At 36.9% G+C, this 22,612-nt stretch overlaps 1 protein-coding gene across 1 annotated transcript in view; it reads left to right on the top strand.

Annotated features, from left to right (window-relative positions):
• The first annotated feature begins 2,929 nt into the window (after window positions 1–2,929).
• The window catches only part of MAN2A1 (mannosidase alpha class 2A member 1), a 220,328-nt gene continuing 200,645 nt past the window's right edge, over window positions 2,930–22,612 (top strand). Inside the window, 1 exon segment of the mRNA XM_044662477.1 lies at window positions 2,930–3,116. Within this exon segment, the coding sequence (XP_044518412.1) occupies window positions 2,982–3,116 (135 nt within the window). The 5' untranslated portion in view covers window positions 2,930–2,981.

Here is a 22,612-nt window from a genome sequence, read left to right as displayed (position 1 = left end):
CTTGGGCCCAGGTTGAGAACACTGAGCTGTGGGAAGCTGAGGGGAGGCTTGCTATTGTCTTGCACTAGTGTTCCTTGGTATGGTTTTGCTGCAGGCTGTACTCCCCAGTCATCCCAGTAAAACAGACATTTTCTGCCTACCTTCCAAGTTGTCTTTTGCAGGAAAATTGCTTCACCGAGTCTTCTTGTTGATTCTGCCCCTTCTGTATTCATTTTGAAGGTTGGTTGGAGAGGAGTCTCAGAGAGGTTCAAGCTATCTATGCCTCTACTTTACCATCTTGGCTCCCTTCAGGGCAATTAAAAATTAATTTCTTGAAGCATAGTATTTAAACTTTTGAAAAAAAAATATAACTTTCAAGTAGTCAAAGAATTCTTATATTGTCTATTTTCTATATGTTTTCCAGGTCAGTTGCTTTTACAATCAGATGTTTCCTATTCTCTTATATTTTTCATTCTTTTAAATGTGGTTTTATTATTTCTTGTTGTCTTAAGACTTTAGCAGCTTCCCCTTGCCCAATTCTAATTTATGAATTATTTTCTTCAGTTTTGGGATCTCTTTTTAACAGTTGATTGACTTTTCTTTCTTAATTTTCTTGCATTGCTTCTCCCCCCCAATTTCTTCTCTTCCCCTTCCCTAGGTGTTTCCCTAATATCTTCAAACATTTATTAGTTTTCATAACCTTGAAACACGCAATAATTGCCTTAACTAAATTCTGCCCCATCAAATTGGTCCACTAAGTCCTTTGTCCTTGGTATCTATTTCCTTGTGTTTTTGATGGCGATTAATGAACTTTGAATGACTAATCCTGAAAAGTTACATAGCATAGTGGAGAGATCTGCCTTATAGTCAGGAAAACTTAGGTTCAAGTTTTCCTTTTCAACATGGGCAAGTCAACTTTTACGCAAAAATTTGTTGAGTAATTGCAGATCTGCTTAAGTAGGAGACTTTTTTTTTCCACCAGAAATTCCTGACACTATGAAATAATAGCGTAGGTTAAAAAAACTGTGAGACTGGGTGTTGCTTCAAGTAGATTAGTTGAAAACTCCGCCCCCCAATTATTTAAACTGTATTTTAATGTCACTTTTTTAATAAAAGAAGAAAATTTCTTTTGGGAAGCACTGTAGATAGTTACAAGGGTATGTATATATTCATCTAAGCAATTTAGTTTTTTGGCATGAAGGGCATTCCCTTGAGATTTGGTTCTTAATATCCGAGTTAATTTTGTAATTCTGTAAGGTATGATCCTGATCCTGCTAGAGGGGCAATAACATGAAATATTTTCTAACAGACAAAAAATCTGGGGCATAGTTTCATTCTGATTCACAGAAGGAATGGTCCCTGGTAGCCATTCCTTCGTGCATCTTTAAGAAGCTGCACGTGCAACTAGGCTCAGTTCCAGCATCTGGAATATGTTTTTTATAAAGATGTAGCAGATATGAGTGTTGATGGAGGTGATGGTGGGGAATCCTTTTGTTTGCTCAAATCCCTTCCTCTCTTTGCTGCAAGTGTATTGGTGACGTGCTTAGCGATGGCAAGTCATACCCTGGTGGAGAAAAGATCAATGAATTTCTCTACAGAAAGAATCTCCCGACTCCTTCCTTCTTTAACCCCCACTCTCATCAGCAAGTTCCCTTTCAATGAGCAAGCAGGCCCTAAAAATCAAGGTCAGAAACCCGGGCAGGGAACGTAAGGGACCAGAAGAGCGGCAGCTGCAGCAAGGGCATTCTCTAAGCCTTCCGCTACGTTTCCTTTTTCCACCACAAAGGCCATCAGAAGTCGCCCCGAAAGTCAGTGCTTTGCTAGGGGAACACGTTGAGGGAGGGAGTAGGTGTGTGTGGGGGGGAAGGGAACAGTGGGGGGTAGGGAGAAGGGGAAGGGGAGGAGGAGGCAGAGCTAGGGCCAGCGGCGGGCTCTGATTGGTCTCTGCGGGGCGGGGTCCTTTCCCATTTCTTCCCCGTGCGTAGGGGAAGGGGGCGGGACGCGTTGCTGGCCTCTCAGCCTCTGGAACTGCCTGAACCAGCTGTCACGGCTGGTTCTGCTGGAGGAACCGCCGCTACTGCCACTGCCATCCATCTCCGCGCTCCCCCGTGTCTGCTGCGGGGCTTTCGCGCCTTACGACGCGGGGCTCCTTCCGGGGCTCTTGGAGACCTCAGTGGGGGCGGCTTATTGCGGCAGTGGGCTTCTCCGCGGGAGGGTCACGCCGGGACCACCACCATCACCACCACCTTCTCCTGTTCCCCTTCCCCCGCCTTCTGTCTCGGCGGGGCCCCCGCCCCCCTCCACCTCTCCATTCACGCGGGAGAAAGAGGAAAGGGGGGGGGCGGGAGAGAATCGGCCGCCGGGGGTCTTGCTCTGGCCAGCTCAGGCCGGCGTCTTCGTGTAGGCTGAAGGCTCCACCTCCCTGAGCTCGGGCCGGGGCAGGAAGAAGTGCGGGAGGGGGCGGCGCGGGCGAGGGTGGGGTCCTCGGGGCTGGGAGCCCTCGGGTTGTGAGTCCGCTTCCTTACCTTCCTCTTCCCGGAGTGGCTCCGCCCCTGGGGGCAGTGGGAAACCACTCACCCCCAGCCCCGCTGGGCCAGGGTCACGAAAACTTTTCCTTCCGATTTCGACGGGTCCCTAGAGCAGGAAGTCCGCCCCCCCCCCCCCCCCCCACGTCTCCTTTCTTCGCTCTACCCTTCGCCCGCTTCGGTCCCAGCCCCCGAACGCCTGAATCCAGCGGTTTCCCCTTCCCTGCGCGGCCTCGGAAGGGAGGAGGGAAGTTGACTGAGAAGGGGAAAGGGGCGTTAGCGGGATTTGCGCCAAAGGCAGGCGGACCTTGATCCTTGATCCCTGGCGGCTCGAACAGGCACCGTCGTGGAGGGAGCAGCTGGACGTGAGGAAGGCTGGGGGTACTGCTTGAACGTTTCAGTTTTCCCTGTGCTGTGCTGGGGGAAGGAAGAGCGGGATTTGTCGATCTTCAGACTCTGCATCTCTTTTCTTGGAAAATGAAGTTGAGCCGTCAGTTCACCGTTTTTGGCAGTGCGATCTTTTGCGTGGTGATCTTCTCCTTGTACCTGATGCTGGACCGAGGCCATTTCGATCACCCCAAGAACCCTCGCCGGGAAGGCGCATTCCAGCAGGTAAGGAAGAAGTTGGAGGGAGAGGATGCACCGGGAAGGGGTAGATGTGCATATATGTTTTGGGAATAGCGGTTGGCAACCGTGGGACTGAAACCAGCCATTTGGGGCTTTGCCTTGAGCTTGACGCAAACCGGACGTCTATATTCGCCTCTGAGGGTACACCGAAAAAGAGATGGGAGGGAGAAAAGCACCAAACTGTATCTCAGTGCTGCACTTAAGTGCCAGGAAAAGGTGCAGTTTTCCTTGTTTCACTCTACTAGTGATGGCCCTCTTCTACCCAGTCTGAGAACTTGTATGTTTTACTCCCATAAGTATAAGTGACAAATCGTTTCTGGATTTATTAATAGGGATTAAAGAACCCAGTTTCCTGAATTCCATGTGATTGCTCTTTGTCGACTCTGGAGGCAGTTAGCCTAGGGATCGAACATAATGCCGCTTGCACCTATGCCAAGATCTTTATGGTTTTAGTAGTGTCCCATTTCTGAGGGGTTTAAGGGAAGGAACTTAATCGATAGTGGCCTTATTCATTCATTCATTCGTTTATTTGTTTTATTCATTCATTCATTCATTCATTCATTCATTCATTTATTTATTTATTCTTTGAAAATCAAAATGAAACTCGAAAGTGCTGGGATCCTTCTTAATCTGTTGGGGTTGATTTTTGTCTTGTCAGTTTTAAATTGTTTCGTTTTTATTTAGTACTCGTTGCCTGGGAAGTCCTGTTGTAGCTATGAGGCGCTCAATATGTGTGGTGTTTTAAAATCGGCAGGTTTCGAAATTGACCCTCTTCAAATATAGTAAAGTAAATAAAAATAAACTGAAAGAATCGATTTTCTTTTGAAGATGTGTTTCTTTGGTGTATAAGTTTCTAATTAGAGATTTTTCAGAAATTAATGACAAGTTAATTGGGAGAATACCTCACTCCCCACCTCTTAAATCAACAGTAAATTTCCTATGAAAGTGGAAAATGTGGCAAGTTAATGAGGTTAGATAAAGTGATTTAAAAACTGTCCTCCTAATTCTTTTTTCTGCTTCTATGACACTTGAAGTTTATGGACCACAAGACTAATTAAGTAAGTAATACTTTGGAAAAGGAGAAAAAAAATTCAAGCCATTATCCAAACTTTCCTAACATTACTATGAAAGTAAAATGATAGGAATGCAGTGATTAAGCTAATTTACAAAAATATTTGAAAATATTTTATGTAAAATAAAATACATTCAATATTTGACATTTATGTAGTGAATATAGTTATGGAGGTTTTTAAAGCACTTTATATTTATTGGGGTAGATAGGTAGTGAAGTGGAAAAATGTCAGTCCTGGAGATATTAAGACTCATCTTCCTGAATTCAAATTTGGCCTCACACACTTACCAGCTGTGTGACTGTGGGCAAGTCACAAAACTCAGGAGTTCCCGCAGTTTCCTCATCTGTAAAATGAGCTTGAGAAAGAAATGGCAAACCCATTCTAGGGTCTTGACCAAGAAAACCCCATATTGGGGTGATTAAGAATGGAACATAACTGAAAAAAAGATTTAACAACAAATTACTTAATTTAACAAATTTAGTATCTCAACAAGACAAACATCAAGAAACTTGATACACGCTGATATTAGATTTTCACATATGTATTTTGACATAAGTGGAGGTGGTGTGTGGATAAAATAGTTAATTAAACGTTAGTCTGACCCTGTGAAGCAAGAAGAGAACTTGAGTTCTAATTCTAATTTCCCTGCAGCTTTTTTTTTTAAAGAGGAAAGGAAATTTTAGTTAATTTTTCAGTAGTAAAATTTGGGTAATTATCCACATTATAAACAAAGTTGCTTAATTCAATGTAATATTATCAAGTACTTTTACAAACTCATTTTGACTTACAAAATGAAATTACATAAGTACTTAATTTTTGTTTTTCTGGTAACTAATTTTATCCCATTTTCTGAAAAGTAAGTTACAGAACATGACTTCTTTATCTTTATTGAGTAATTTAGACAATTTAAACTTGAAGTAGTATCATTAAACTGAGATAGTAAGAAGCCTCTGTAAAGTTTATCAGTGTGTTGTCAATCCTGATTGAAAGGTGGTATTTGTTATTAGCATTTGTTCTAAAACCCAAAGATTTTTCCTTTCAAGTTTTAGGTTATGTTTTTTAAAGTAAATTTTAATATTTTTAGGTATAGTAGCCTCTGCTCGTAAATTGAAACCTACAAAAAATGCTCTTTCTTTTTGCAACTTACAGAAGCCTAAAAAGTATAAATTACTACTGTTAGTAAATCAATACTTTGAAGAGCTATGGTAGGAGAGAGGAAAGATGAATGGGGCCAGACAAGTGTTGCCTAACTTGGCAGTGCCCTTCTCTACTCCCAGCCCAAGTGTCAAATCTCTAATTAGGGTACTACTGGTTGCATGTTGTACGCTTTAGCTTTTTTGTGGTATAAACTATTAATTTAATTTATTTTTTTTAAACCCATATCTTCCATCTCAGAAGCAATACTAAGTATTGGTTCTAAGATAGAAGAGTGATAAGGGGTAGGCAGTTGGAATTAACTGACTTGCCCAGGGTCACATAGTTAGAAAGTATCTGAAGTTAGGTTTGAACTCAGGACCTCCTGTCTCCATGACTGGTGCTCTATTCACTGAACCACCTCGCTGCCCCTCATACAAGCTACTTTTTAAAAGCTCTCTAAAAGCTTTTATAATTTTATAATAAATAATATTTAAAAATAAATGTTTTCTTTTCTTTAAAATCTTTTTGGTTGGGGCAGCTGGGTAGTTCAGTGGATTGAGAGTCAGGCCTAGAGACAGGAGGTCCTAGGTTCAAATCCAGCCTCAGACACTTCTCAGCGGTGTGACCCTGGGCAAGTCTCTTGACCCCCATTGCTCACCCTGACCACTCTTCCACCTATGAGCCAATATGCAGAAGTTAAGGATTTAAAAAAAAACAACTTTTTGGTTATCTTTTTTTATGTCACCTTCACTCTCTGAACATCCCTTACCTTACCAGAGAGTTATCCTTAAGACAAAGAATAAATCCCACAGTGGAGGTGGTATTCCACATGTATAGTTTCTTATATTTCTTTCATTCTTTCTTATTTAAAAAACCCTCACTTCCGTCTTGGAATCACTACTGAGTATTGGTTCCCAGGCAGAAGAGCTGTAAGGACTAGGCAATGGCGGGTTACTTTTGCCCAGGGTCACATAGCTAGGAAGTGCCTGAGGTTATATTTGAATTTAGGACCTCCTATCTCCAGGTGTGGCTCTCAATCCACTGAGCTATGTAGCTGCCTAGGTGGCTTTCCCCCTCTCCCCCCATTTCTTTCTTTTCTTTTTTTTTCTTTTTAATATTTATTTTTTAGAAAAGTTAACATGGTTACATGATTCATGCTCTTACTTTACCCTTCACCCCCCAATCTCCCCCCCCCCCATAGCCGTCGCGCATTTCCACTGGTTTTAACTTGTGTCACTGATCAAGACTTATTTCCAAATTGTTGTTAGTTACATTGGTGTGGTAGTTTCGAGTCTACATCCCCAATCATGTCCGCCTCAACCCATGTGTTCAAACAGTCCCCCCCCCCCCCCCCCCCCCATTTCTAAGAAGAAAAGAAAGTGATTTTTCTTACCTCTTTCTTGGGTTCAAGCTTTATCTTTATAGTTATATAATTGGTTTTGGTTTTTTGTTGCTGTTATTCTTTGCATTTATATTATCATTGTGTACCTTGTTTACCTTGTTCTGCTTGCTTTATTTCCCTTCATTGGTCCTATGATTTAATTGGTATAGGGAACTTATATATTGTTCCAATGCATGTTGACTGTATTTGCCATTTATAGAGCCCTTAGGCACTGAGAGGCAAAGTGATTTGCCCAGGATCATGTACGTCAGGCTTTCTGGCTCTGAAGTTACATGTACATGACACACACATACACATATGCAACAAAACCATTTATAGCTATTCTGTTCAATCAGTAAGTGTCTACTTTTTCTCCAACCATTTACTATTGTAAAATGTGCTACAATAAATATTTTGGTGTACATGGGACCTTTTTATCTTAGACCTCCATAGAGAATATGCCTAGTAGTGATCTGAGTCCATTTTCTTGGCATAGTTGTCATTTTTATTGTCATAATTTCAAATTGCTTTTCAAGGTATCTGGAATAATCCTTAGTACTACCGATAGTCATGGTTATTATTTCTATTGAGGAGAAAAAATTTTCTTGCATTTAAGCAGATTTAGTCAAGAACTTTGTGTGTATTTAACTTTTTGAGTAATCTCTACAAAAGGAAATTTGTCAAATATTTTACAATTCTCTTTGGCACCATAAGATTATAGAGTATTCGAGTTGAAAGATAGTATAGAGGCCAAGTTTTCTTACCTGGAAAAGAATGTATTTTGCAACATATCTGACATACATGTATGTATAATACATATATGTACAGATATTTTTATAAATAATTATTCACCCTTTGCTTAGAGACCTTAAAAGTGGCAAAACTCATAGATATAAAACTCTCACTTTTGGATAGCTCATATTGTTAAGAAGACTTTATTTACAGCAAAGACAAATTTGCCTTTTTTGACCAAGAAGCCCAAATCCAATGACTTTCCTTTTCTCCTTTGCCACTTTTCAAGAGTCCTGTGGACATTTTCTAGCTTATTAGTATCCTTCTTAGAATGTGGTTCCTAAAACAGAGTATGGTGAAATGGATATGATCTAACTAGGGAAGAATACAGTAGAACTGTCATCAGTTAGTTGTGCCTTTCAACCAAAAAAGCCCATGACTTTTGACATCTGGCCATCTGCTTTGCTGCTTGTTTCCTTCTCCCCATTTGGGACAATACTGTTCTGGGCTAGGCTTAACTCAGTAAGCCCACTTGCTGATTGTTTAGGCTTAATATTGTTTTTTTAATTGAAAAGTTTTATTTAATTAATTAAGAATATTTTTTCATGGTTACATGATTTATATTCTTTACCTCCCCTTCAACTCTCCCCCCCCAGCCAACTAGTAATTTTTTACATGTCATTGATCAAGTCCTATTTCCATATTATTAGTATTTATATTAGGGTGATCACTTAGAGTCTACATGCCTAATCATGTCCCCATCGAATGTAATCAAGCGGTTAGGAACAACTTTTAATAGGCTATTCACCAGGTAAAAAGAGATACTTAAATGTGACAGGAAATGGATATTAAATAAGTAAAGGCATTGAGGAAGACTCTTTGGGTTTACTGAATCTCCCTTTTCTGGGTTGTGCCTCATTTTCTAATAACCAAGCATCAGAAAGGCCATCGCATTGCTCTTTTGTTCTCTAATGACCAGGAAATTAGCATCCTGAATTTTTAGTTCTCTGAGCCAATACTTTTTAAGGAAAAATTAGACTGGTGATGGCAAACCTATGACATGCGTGTAAGCACTGACATGTGTAGCCATTTTCGATGACATGCGACCGCATACAGAGAAGTATGAGACTGCATCCTGAGGATGAAACATTTGCTATAGTGTAGTGTAGACACTCTGTGCACTATAGATGACAATTCTACCTATATTAATTTACCTATTTTGGTTTATTAAATACAATTATATATTACAAGTATACATTTTTGTTGTTTAAACCATAAATATTGTGAAATTAGGGTTTTTTTTTTCTCAAAGTGACACACCACCTGAGTTATGCTCATTTTTTTGGCGAATTTTGACACACCAAGGTTGTCAAAAGATTGTCTCAAAAGATTGCCCATCACTGAATTAGACTAACTTGAAAGGGGGCCTGGATATTGTTCCTATCAGAAGCACATCCTATACTAGGCCTCTTAAGATCCTGGAGTAGATAATCTACTCATCTTTGAAACAATTCCTTGGGGTTGTTATCCTGGTTGATGAGTGAATACAGATTTACTCAAATTATTATATATGACTGAACGTAGTCCTTACTTTATATCCACTACTTATCTCTGGGAACAGTAACCAAATCAAAACTGCATTTGAAAAGGATTCTTTGGCTCCACTCTCTGTTCTTGTACTCCCCAGGTCAAAATTCTTTACTTGTCTATCTTCCCCTGTATGTGTTATCTCACCCTGGTAGAATGTAAGCTCCTTGAAGGCACTGACTTGATTTCTTTTGTATGCGTGGTGCTTTCATAAGTGCTAAACATATAACTTTTTTATCCATTCACTAGTCACTCACTAATCCATCTTTATAGAATTTTACAAAACAATTTTTAATCTAAACTAATATTTCCAGTAGCTGCCTTATCTCTGGTTGGCAAATCAGTCAGATGCTTTCCGACTAAGACACTTTAAAACCTATTTTTGTTTCCTTGTGGTAGTTTATTTCATGCAATATTTGGTTAATCTTATATTGTCTTGTAATGGGTATATGCAAAAAAAAAGCCCTAGATGAAAATAATGAATTTATATTATATTGAGAATACCAGAATATGAGTTGACTTCATTTTGACCTTCGACATGCAATTGAACCAATTACACCAATTCATTTGTTTGGCTTTCCTTTCATTTAGTTGTCACTTCTGTTTTCATTTGTAGCGAGATGTCAAGATTTATATGATACTGTTCCTCTGATATGTCCAGTATAATATTATGATACAGTCCTAATAATGTTTAGTTATTTGACAAAGATCTCATATTTAGCGTACCAACAGCTAGGAAGGTTTATAGACAACATACCTTCTTCCCTTTTCTGCTATTTTTCTACTATCATGTAGAAGAAGATCACAAGACAGACAATATAGTTGAGCTTTGTTTCTGAGTTTCAGTCAAGTTAAGTATGAACAAGTTCCTCAGTGCTCAGTTCACTTGGTGAAAAATTCTTTATTTCAGTGGTTTAAAAATATTTTTGTTATTCTTATCTTTTCTCATTAGCCTCAGCTAATATTTAGCATTAGCATTCCTAACCCTGTTCTCCTAGAACTATAGAATGATGATATTAGTCACACTGTTACCTGCCCTCGTACCTCTTTTCTGTATATGTCTTTTAAAAAATTTAATTGTTTGACAGAAGGTCTTCCTCATTGGGATAGAAGAATTTCATTTCTAATTCTTTCTATGTTCCCTTTGAAATCTGGCCGCCTATTTCTAGGATGCTCATCAGACTCTCTTCAACTTTCTTCTTTTTCTTTAACATAAATTTCAAAGTAGAATGATATTCAGTAACTAGACTCCTTATTCTCGAGAACTAGATTTAGAATACAAATTTTCATTATAACATTATAAGTTAAAGATGAGTTGCCACTCTACAGTGGTGGAGAGAGTTTTGATATTGAGTGTCCTATTAGTCTGAAAAAACATCTGGAGCAAAAGAGGTGTTCTGCTGCCCCCTCACCCTCTTTTTCCTTTTTAAATATTCTAATTTGACATAGGCGTTTCTTCCAGTCATAGTCCATTAATGGATCTTATTCTACCAAATCTCAACAGTGTCAGTGAAGTCAAATTTGCCTCTTTTCCTTAGAATCTTTACTTCATTTTCGTTGTCACTCATACCTTATGTGAGTAGATGCCAGAAGCCATGAGTTTTTATTATTTCCTCTTTTTTAATATTCTTATAAATTTGTGGGTTTTCCTATTATTCTTTTATGTTGTAGCTACTCTCTATTGTACTAATTTGAATATACATGACTACTCTTTCCTTTTCTTTTTAAGGTAATGCTTATTAGATTTGTAAGATTTCAAACAGATATTGATAATTAAAGTAATAGTTAACATTTTTATGTAGTTGGGCACTATGCTAAGCACTTTTCAATTATTATCTTATTTGAATTTCATAAAAACTGGGAGGTAAGTGCTTTTATTATTCTCATTTTACAGTTGGGGAAACGGAGACAGAAGGAGATTAAGCAACTTGCCTAGGGGTGACAAATAAAGGTCTGAGGCTAGATTGGAACTCGGGTCTTTCTGACTCCAGGCCCAGCACTCGCTGTGCCACCTTGCTGCTTAATAGTTCCTTTCAGTTCTAATCTGGAAAAATCTTTTGGAAACTTATACACAAATCCCAAGATTTTTTTTTCATAAATATAATGTATACCAAAGGATTTCTTTTTTAAATATAAATTTAATAAGAGACATTATGAAAATTTCTTTTGAATGTTTTGTCAATAAGTTTTACATAAAGTAATAAAAAATTAATGAAGAAATGTTAGTGCCCCCTCAAATTAATTAAAATGGGATTGTAACCTGCATACCACTTTCTTAAAAACTAAAATATATTATAATTCCTTAGAAATAACCATTTCTCAGACTATTGCTTCATTTTCATCAATAAATAATTGGAAGTGGCAACTCTAGTCCATCTTAGGGCAGCTAGGTGGCTAGAGCCAGAACTAGAAATGGGAGATCTAGGTTCAAATTTGACCTCATACACTTCTGTAAGAAGGGGAGTGATTGGCAGCATTGCATTCTTATACTTCCTAGGTGTGTGACCCTAGGCAAATCACTTAGCTTCCCAGACCTAGCCCTTACTATCCATTCCAAGATGGAAGGTAAGGTTTAAAAAAACAACAACACTTAATTGGCAGACAAAATTGCTTGGTGCTTTGTATGCAAAGAAATATGACCTCCTGTCTTTTTTAAGGGGGCTTATGATTTAAGATCTTTGAGCAATTAAGGTTTATACCATTAGTGCTTATGCATAAAAATAAACATTTTATGGGACCTAAGTCAGAGAATTTTAGACCTAAAAAGGAGGGATCTTATAAATTATGTAATGACTAGAATCTGGGAAACCTATTAAGAGGGTATTACCTTAGTTTAAGTGAGAGAGGATGAGGGTCTGTCTCTTATATAGTGATTAATGAGGTTAGATTAGATGCATTTTAAGGTTCCTTCTAGTTCTAAGTTTTATGATTCTATCTAAAGACCCTGAAGAAAACTGAAAAATCAATATTTACTTCTCGATATTTTTTCCTAATGATTTTCCTAATAATCATAGGAAAGAGATGATGATGGTCTAGATAGGAATCGTTTTGGCATGAACAGAAGAGAAAGTGTGAAAGAAGATGAACCTATGAGGTTTTAGAGAAAGAAACTTCTGGGGATGATTGTATGCAAGAAAGGGACAGATAAGAGATTTATTAATAAAAGCTTTTTAAACCCATGATGCCAGAAGTTGGTATTATTTATAGAATTGAATAGTTGGTTTGGGCAAGAGGAGATCAGTTTTTATGTTGAATTTTCATAGTAGGACATAGGACGACTTTCAAGTGGAAACAGTAAGAAGGTTGTAGAATTAGCTTTGGAAATTACTGCCACAGAAGAGGCAATGATTATTTCCCTGATAATGAGTTTAAGAAATGAATGTAGAGAGAGAAGGCAGCAGAGGCATATGGAAGGATCTGAATCTTCCCATTAGGGTTCCTTAACTTTAAAGAAGTTTTTCATATGATTATTTCTGTATAATTGATCTCTCATGATCTTTTTTAATGCATTTTATTTTATGTACTTAAAAACATTATTTTGAGATGGCATAAATAGGTGTTACCTGATTGTCACAAGAGTATGCGTAGTTCCCCCCCACAAAAAAATAACAGTATGAAAAAGATGAAAAACTCTTGCCCACTTCTAGTCACATGATCAACAAAAGCAATACCTAGACATTTTTTCCTCATCATCACAACCTCCCACACCCCTCCAAGATACAAATTATGTGCCATAGATGAAGCATTGTCAGCTCTTTTTTGAGGTAGGACACTAAGAACTCAAACAAAGTAAAAACTTGAAGGGAGGCAGAGTCAAGATGGTGGCTTAGACACAGCAAAAGTCCAGACCTCTGAAAACCTTTACACACCAATGAAAAACAAAGTGCTTTGAGGGGACAGAAAACCAAATCTAATGACATGACAGAGCTAGGGGATCCTCCTGCTGGATTCAACTTAAAAGGTATGCCAAAAAAAGCCTGAAGTTTTGAACTTGGGTTCAAGGGAAAGGAAGAAGGAAGGTCCCAGTGTTGAGGCTCCAGTGGTGGCTGGAATTTCTGGGTGGGTAAAGGCTCTAGTATGGAGGGATTGCCTTGCTGGCACAACTGTGCCAGGCTCAGGGCGTTGAATACAGGTGGCAGTGAGGCAGCTGGAGAAGAAGTGCAGAGAGGGCAGCCTAGTCATAGCCAGAAAAACCCATCTTGGCCCCTTCCCGCCCCCTTCTGGAGGTTTTGGCCTCAAAGCATATTCAACTCTGCAGATCAACTCCTCCCTGGCTTAATCTTATCAATAGGGCAAATAAGAAGTCTTCAGAGGGCAGGGAAGCTCCAGTACACACTTCCACCATAGACTGCACTGAGAGTAGCTGTTAACACCTACACATTCAACTTCTGCTGTCCCCTGGGGAAGATCTGACCTCAGGGCTCATTAATACCATCAGCCTAACCTAGTCAATCAGCAGAGCAGGGAAGAAGCCCCTTCAGGACAGAATAGCCCAAACCCACAAATGAGCAAATAATCAAAGGAGCAAGATTATAGCCAGTGACGGTGGGGAAAGAAGGAAAAAATATGAGTAAACAACAGAAAAAGAAAAAAGAAATTACAGTTGATAGCTTCTATCCAGGTAATGAACAAAGAGCAAATTGAACAGAGGAACACCAAGAAAAAACACAGAAACTCCAGCAAATTGGACACAGGCTCTAGAAGAACTCAAAATACAATTCAAAAAACAATTAAGAGGGGAGCAGCTGGGTATCTCAGTGGATTGAGAGCCAGATCTAGAGAGGAGTGGTCCTAGGTTCAAATCTGGCCTCAGACACTTCCCAGCTGTGTGACCCTGGGCAAGTCACTTAACCCCCTTTGCCTAGCCCTTACCACTTTTCTGCCTTGGAACCAATATATAGAATTGATTCCAAGACGGAAGGTAAAGGTTTTAATTAAAAAAAAAAAAACAACAAAAAAACGAGAAACTGAAGGCAATTGGGAAAAGAACTTAAAAAGCAAAATAAGTCATCTGGAAACAGAAAATAGTATCTTGAAATCCAGAATTGACCAGCTTGAAAATGAGGCAAAGAAGGTGAAAGATGACCTAGAAGAAGGAAAAGGATGACCAAAAAGCCAGGGATGAAATTCAGTCTTTAATAATTAGAATTCAAAAACTAGAAGCAAATGACTTCACAAGGCAGCAAGAATCTCTAAAACAAAATCAAAAGAATGAAAAAATTGACGAAAATATGAAACACCTCATTTACAAAACCACAGGTCTTGAAAAGAGATCCAGGAGAGACAACTTAAGAATTATTGGACAACTAGAAGATCACGACAAAAGGAAAAACCTGGACATCATTCTACATCCAAGAAAACTGCCTGAACATTCTCAAACAAGAGAGAAAAGTGGAGATTGAAAGAATTCACAGATTACCCTCCTACATTTAATTCCCAATTCACAATGCCCAGGAATGTTAAAGCCAAATTCAAGAACTACCAGACCAAGGAAAAAATATTACAAGCTGCTAAGAAGAAGTTATTCAGATAATCATGGAACCACAATTAGGATAATACAGGGTCTGCCTGCATCTACACTGAAAGACCAGAAGGCATGGAATATAATATTCCAGAAAGCAAGGGAAATGGCTCTACAACCAAGAATCAACTACCCAGCAAAACTGACTATATTCTTGCAGGGAAAAGCATGGTCCTTTAATAAAATAGAAAACTTCCAAGCATTCATAAAGAAAAGACCTGACTTAAACAGAAAATTTGATAACCCAACACAGAACTCAAGAGAATCACCAAAAGGTAATTAAGGGGGGGGGGAGGACTTTTTTTAAGGGACCCAGTAAATTAAAATGATTTGTATTCCTATAAGAAAAGATGATATTGGTAACTCTTAAAAATTATTATCATCAGGGTAGCTAGAAGAAATATATTTAGAGGGAACAGTGACATACTATGTAGGATGAAATGTCTACATATATATGTATATGTATGTATAAATATATATAAATCTAGAGGTAAAAAAAAGGATAATACTAAGAGAAATGGGAAAAGAGACAAAATGGGGTAAATTGATATTTCAAAAAGAAGGACATGGGGGGAGCAGGGGAGAAGACCAATACAATGGAAGTGCAAGAGATTGTAGACAGGTAATACTTAATCTTAAGTGCATTGAGATTGTCTCAAAGAGGGAAGAACAATCAGATCCATTGGGGCAGAGAATTGATTTGTGCCCTATAGAGAAGTAGAAGGGTAACAAATAGACTGGTGGGGAGGGAACCAATACAAGGGAGGTAGAGTGGGGGCGTAGTTTAAAAGGAACCTAAAGAAAAATAAGAGGGGAATAAGAAGAGAATGGGGAGAAAGGGAAGTAAAATAAAGGTGGAGATTAGGGGGACTGGTTAAAAGCAAAACACTGGTGTAGAAGGAAATAGTGAAAGAAGAAAGAGCAGGACTAGGAGAGGACATCAAAATGTTGGGGTATACAGAGGTGGTAATCATAATTCTGGATGTGAATGGGATGAACTCACCCATAAAATGGAAGCAAATAGAGTGGATTAGAAACCAAAATCCTACCATATGTTGTCTACAAGAAACACACATGAAGCAGGTAGACGCACAGGGTAAAGATAAAAGACTGGAGCAAAATCTATTGGGCATCAATTGAGAAAAAGAAGGCAGGAGTCGCAATCATGATATCTGACAAAGCCAAAGTAAAAATAAATCTGATTAAAAGAAATAGGCAAGGTATAAAAAGGCAGTATAGACAATGAGGAAATATTAGTACTCAACATGTATGCACCAAATGGTATAGCATTGAAATTTTTAAAGGAGAAACTATTGGAGCTTAAGGAGGAAATAAATAGTAAAACTATACTAGTGGGAGACTTGAACCTTCCTCTACCAGATCTAGATAAATCAAACCAAAGAATAAATAAGAAAGAGGTAAGATATGTGAATGAAATCTTAGAAGAATTGGAGTTAATAGATATATGGAGAAAAATAAATAGGGACAAAAAGGAATATATCTTTTTTTCAGCAGTACATGGTACATTCACAAAGGTTGACCATGTACTAGGGCTTAAAAACAGGGCAAAGAAATGCAGAAAAGCAGAAATAATAAATGCAACCTTTTCAGATCATGATGCAATAAAAATAATAATTAGTAAGTGTACATAGAGAGGCAAATCAGAAATTAATTGGAAATTAAATAATATGATTCTTCAAAATCTGTTAAAGAACAAATCATAGAAACAATAATTTCTTTGAAGAGAATGACAATGATGAGACATCCTATCAAAATTTATGGGATGCAGCCAAAGTACTCAGGGAAATTTATATTCTTGAGTACATATAGTAACAAAGTAAAAATTTGACTTACTAACAATAGAAAAGATCAGTGATCTTAACACCAAGTTGTGCTCACTTAGCATTCGCATAGCCCACTAAGTTCCCTGCAAGTGAAGAAACAAGCCTGAAATATATCTTAATCCTGTCTCCGGGTATATCAGTATTTAATGTACAATAGCTAAGTTCTATATCATGGAGCAATCGCCTTTCTATCATTCTAGAAATTGGTATTTCTAAGAGTGATGTACATTGCAAAAAAGGGAATCTAGGACAAGATCTTCAAAACAGTAACATAAGACAAAGAAGATTGAGAGGAATTTGTAACATACTTATACCTGGTCAAAGACTAACAGTAAAGGAAAATAGATGCCACAATCTCTCAGGTGAAAGAGTGCTTACAGGATAATGGACTAGGTTGCAAAGGGAGGGATTGAAAAAAAGGCTGGCTGAGGAATCTTATTTTGTAGTGGGATGGGTCACTACTGAAGAATGCATCTGTGGAGGGGAGAGATACTATACAAGTAGATGGTAACTTTACAGTGGGTATGATCTTCAAGCATTATTATTTGTGATTTCATCACTGTTACCTGTTGGAAGACAAGGGATTCAGAAAAGGAGTGCTTAAGAGAGAACTCATTTGCCTTAGAAAGAGAGTCAGAGACTTTGGTGGCTATTAACATCCAGAAGAATGGGAGAATATGACTCTGAGAAGAGATTTCAAGGCAAATGGTCAAAATGATGACCAAAGGGAATGCCAAGGTTAATAATGAACTGTATAATCGGACAAAGGAAGTTCTATACCATGGAGCAATTGCCTTTCTGTCATTCTGGAAATTGGTATTTCTAAGAGTGATGCACAGCAGAAAAAAAGGGACTGGGACAAAATAGACAAAATCAAGACAATAACATAAAAATCTTTAGAAGGAATACAAAGTAGGTACTTTAGAAGATTTTATGTCATTAAGAATATAGAGACTAAAGAAGGACCTAATAAACATAAGGATCACATATCCAAGATTAAAAGTCTGAAATAGAGAGGGAAAAGAATGAGAACAATTGTTTTTAGAAAAAGACACAGAAACAGAAATTTAAAAAGCTAATGAAGATGAAAAAGAGGAAGAAGTAATGTCCTTGGCTGCTTTAGTGAGAGAGAAAGAAAGCACAATTAAATAGGCAAATAAAACTTGGAAGCAAAAGGAACTAATAAATTATAAAATAAAGAAATGGGAATGAGGGGTGAGTTAAAGGTGGTGGGGAGAGAGAACTAATGGGAATAAGGATACCTTAAAATAGATTAAGCTAAAATGACTGGAGAGACTGTATCGTGGTTACATAGAAAAAAGGGAGGGAATCCTAATTTAGAAAACAATATTAGAGACAAATTGATGAAAATATAAACTCAAATTTCATAACTTTAAGTGGGAATGGTAATCTAGGAAGCCAATAAAATGAAAAAGTGACAGATCTAATAAGAAAAGAAAACCTCACAATCTCTTGCTATCAAGAAACCCACCTAAAAAACATACATAGAATGAAAATGAGAGTCTAGAAAAAAATTATTATGCATCAAGAGAATTTATTTTAAAAGTAGGTGTGAGCATATAAGGTGAAACATTGTTTTAAAAAGGGATGAACTAGGAAACTGCATTATGCTGAAAGGAATCATAGAATAAACAAACTAATATTAACATTAAGATGTTTTGAAATGCCTTAGCATAATAATTTATAAAGGAAATAATAATTTGGCTACAAGAATAGACAATAACATGCTATAATGACAGGAGATTTAAGTGTCCTAGTTTTGTATGTCTTAAAAAAATGAATAAAAAGGAAAATAAGTGAATAAATTGCTGGAAAAATTAGAGCTTTCTTTTTTTTTTTTTTTTTTTTTTTTTTTTTTTTTTTTAACGATCCAAGATCCAATGTAATGGACTTTACTTCTAGTACCAATGCATTGGTCCAGGACAATCCTGAGGGACTTATACAAAAGAATTATGCATATTTCTTTTAAGAATTTTTTTCCTTTTTTTTTCCCAGTGAGGATTTAAGAGAAAGAGAAAATAGATTTCTGCTAATTAAAAAAAAAATAGGGGCTGCTACAGATGTAAAATTTTGCAGGTACTTTCTGATATTATTAAAACTGTATTAGTTATTTAAAAATGTATTAGTCTTACTTAACTGTTTGTAACTTGTTTTTGTTGCAAGGGACCTCTCACTAAATAGGGGAGTAATCTATAAAAAATATGTGTATTATAAAAACAGAAACACAGATCAATAAAAGTGAATGGAAAAACAAAAAATAAATAAAGTAAAAGAAAGAGGTTGTGAAGAACTTTAAATGGTGCCAAATAGAGGGATTTATATTTGATTGGATAATATGAACAAACCTAGAATTTAGGAGCATCACTTGGGTTGGGTTGGAATGGGATGAGACTTGATTTAGGAATCCATTTTGAAGGTTTTTGTGAGTGAGAGTGATGAAGGCCTGAGCATAAATGGAGAGGCAATTATATTCTAGAGATAGTGAAGATTTGACATCTGAGTATGTGGTATGGGGCAGAGTGAGGAGTTAAGGATAACATTGAGGTTATAAAATGATAAGGAATGACTAGAAGGATGATGTTGCCCTTATTTGGAAATATCCTTCATATGTCTGCACAAACATGAGACTATGGATAATAATGACCAGTTTTAGGTGAGAAATAGAATAATTCTTTTGCCTTTTTTTTTTTTGCTTCTCTTAGGTATACATATACCATATTTAATAGAGAGCATTTCTCTTCAAGGGGCAGCTGGGTGGCTCAGTGGATTGAGAGCCAGGCCTAGAGACTGGAGGTCCTAGGTTCAAGACCGGCCTTGGACACTTCCAGCTGTGTGACCTTGGGCAAGTCACTTGACCCCTATTGCCTACCCTTACCACTCCTGAGCCAAGGATGGTCCCTAGCCTGGATGAAAAAGGAGGAGGGTTGTTGGGCGTGGGGCTAGCAACCCCACCCTGTAAAAACTACATCTGCTAAAGAAACTGCAACCTAAAGTAGGGGCAGCTGGGCTAGCTCAGTGGATTGAGAGCCAGGCCTAGAGACGAAAGGTCCTAGGTTCAAGTCCGGGCTCAGACACTTCCCAGCTGGGTGACCCTGAGCAACAGTGTGACCCATTGCCTACTGGTTGTGGCCCTATGCTCCTAGAATGGAGTCCCAGGATAAAAAAAAAAAAAAAAATTCTCTTCAAACTAAGAGGGTATTTTTTTCCTTTGAACAGTTACCCCCAAAAATGATGCTTTGAAAAAAGTTGAAGTATATTTATCATGATTGGAAAAAATGCAATTTTAAGGTCATTTTGTAACTAATTTTTGACCTATTGTTGGAACCTTAGTAATAGCTCTACTTAGCCATGACTTTGTGTCACTAAATATTTTATTAAAGAGAAAGAGTATTTGAGGAATTCCTTAGTTTAATGTTTCAAAAAAAAGTAGAAAAGGCTGATGCCTCTATAGATTAAAAAATAATGTTTATATGGAGAAGTTTGTCATGGTGCTTCCTAAGGGGAACCCAATTAATAAGGTTTTGTTCTCACTAGATTTAAACAGTTCTTGTGTTGTTTTTTTTTTTTTTTTTTTTTTTTTTTTTTTTTAATTTAGTGCCTTCCTACTAGGCTGTCTTTCCATAGGGAGATTGGGGCTTGTGTACCTGTCAGAGGACGAAGCATCAAATAAATCCTAAGTCTAATTGAGTTGTCCATTTAAGCAAAAAAAAATTTCTGTGATAAAAGAGTGGTTTATATACACCATTCTATAATATGATCATAAATGTACTTTATATACATTGCTTACACTGTGGAGCTCATACAAGTTTATTTATAGCACTTTAAAGAGCACAATTATGGTATTATAAATTTGACCCAATAAAATATAAAATATTTTTAGTTGTTACTGCCCTTGATTTTAAGAAGGATGATTTGAATTTCTTAAATTTGATGAAATACTTGAACACTGAATTTTTATGTTTAAAGTAGATTCATTATAATTACATTGTCAAGTGAGAGGATGATTTTTATTGATATTTCTACTATAGAATTTTTCCTAGCATTTCTCTTTCTCTCCCTTCCCAGAGAGCAGTATTACATAACAAATAATATTTTAAAGGAAAAATAAAATGAAATTGATAGTGTTTTTGCTGTTGAAAAGTGACATTTATTTTTTATTTTTGTCATAAAGATATTTTATTTTTACCAATTATATGTAATATCAAATTTCAACAAGTTTTCTGAAGTTATGTGATCCAAATTGTCCCCTTCCCTCTCTTTTCTCTTCCCTCCCAGAACTGGCAAGTAATTTGATCTGGGTTATACATGTACTATCTCATGGAAAACATGCTTCCACATTGTTCATCTTTGTAAGAGAATAATTACATAAAACCAAAGTCTTTGTAAGAGAATAATTACATAAAACCAAAAACCTAAATAAACTTAAGTGAAAAATTGCATGCCTTGATCTGCATTCCAACCCCAGTAGTATTTTCCCTAGAGGTGAATAGCATTGTTTGTCATAAGTTTCTCAGAATTGTCCTGGATCATTGCATTTCTGGGAGTAGCTAAGTCTTTGTCAGTTGAATATTCCACAACATCGCTCTTACTGTGTACAATATTCTCCTGCTTCTATTCATTTCACTCTGTATCAGTTTATGTAGATCTTTCTAGCTCTTTCTGAAATCATCTTGTTCATCATTTCTTACAGCCCAATAGTATTCTGTCATAAACATATACCAGGATTTGTTCATCCATTCTCAAATTGAGGGACATTCCTTCAATTAATATCCAATTCTTTGCCACCACAAAAAGAGCACCTATAAATATTTTTGCACAAGTAGGTCCTTCCCCTCATTTTTTTTTTTTATCTCTGTGGGATACAGACTTAGAAGTGGTATTACTAGATAAACTTTTATAACCCTTGGTGCATAATTCCAAATTGTCCTCCGGAATGGTTGGATCAATTCACTATTTCACCAGCAAAGCATTAATGTCCCAATTTTACCACATCCCCTCCAACATTTATCATTTTCCTTTACTGTCATATTGGCCAATTTGATAGGTATGACGTAGTACCTCAGAATTATTTTAATTTGCATTTCTCTAATCAAGAGTGATTAAGAACATTTTTGTCATGACTATTGAGAACTTTGATTTCTTCTGAAAACTGCTTATTCATACCCTTTGACCATTTGTCAATTGAGAAGTGACTTGTCTTCTTATAAATTTGACTTAGTTCTTTATGTATTTGAGAAATAAGACCTTTATCAGAGAAATTTGTTATAAAAAATTTTCCCAGTTTGTTGTTTCCCTTCTAATATTGGTTACATTGGTTTTGTTTATACCAAAACCTTTTTAATTTGATATAATCCAAGCTATTAATTTTACATCTTGTAATGGTCTCTATTTCTTATTTGATCATAAATTCTTCCCTTCTCTACAGATATGTCAGGCAACTATTCTATGCTCTCTTAATTTATTTATAATATCACTATGTCTAAATTATATATCCATTTTGACTGTATCTTGGTATACCAAGAAGGTGTGAGATATTGTTCTAAATCAAAACTTTTTTCCATACTGTTTTCCAATTTTCTCAGCAGTTTTTGTCAAAGAGTGAGTTCTTATTGCAAAAGGTTGGATCTTTGGGATTGCTGAGGTCATTTACCCCTAATTAATTCCATTGATCTACCATTCTATTTCTTTTTTTTTTTAACATTTAATAATATTTATTTACCATTCTATTTCTTGCCAGTACAAGATCATTTTGATAATCACTGCTTTATAGTACAGTTTAAGATATGGTATTGCTAGGTCACCATCCTTCACATTTTTAAAAATTACTTCCCTTGATATTCTCAATCTTTTGTTCTTCCAGGTTAATTTTGTTATTTTTTCTAGTTATATAAAAGAGCTTTTTTGTAGTTTGATATGGCACTGAATAAGTAAATTAATTTAGGTAGGATCGTTATTTTTATTATATTAGCTTGACCCTCCACTATAATACCCCCCTTAACTCTTTAGGTGATATAATTTATTCCATTTTACCTTTCTTTTCTTTTCTCTCAGTACAATCCTGTTTGTTACCTCTTGATAGTTTTGGTGGTTGTTTCCTTCCTTCCTTCCTTCCTTCCTTCCTTCCTTCCTTCCTTCCTTCCTTCCTTCCTTCCTTCCTTCCTTCCTTCCTTCCTTCCTTCCTTCCT

This window comes from Gracilinanus agilis, chromosome 1, assembly GCF_016433145.1.
Source record: "Gracilinanus agilis isolate LMUSP501 chromosome 1, AgileGrace, whole genome shotgun sequence".
Classification (NCBI taxonomy): domain Eukaryota; kingdom Metazoa; phylum Chordata; class Mammalia; order Didelphimorphia; family Didelphidae; genus Gracilinanus; species Gracilinanus agilis.
Note: the sequence above shows the minus strand (reverse complement) of the source record. Positions and strands in the feature narration are given on the sequence as shown.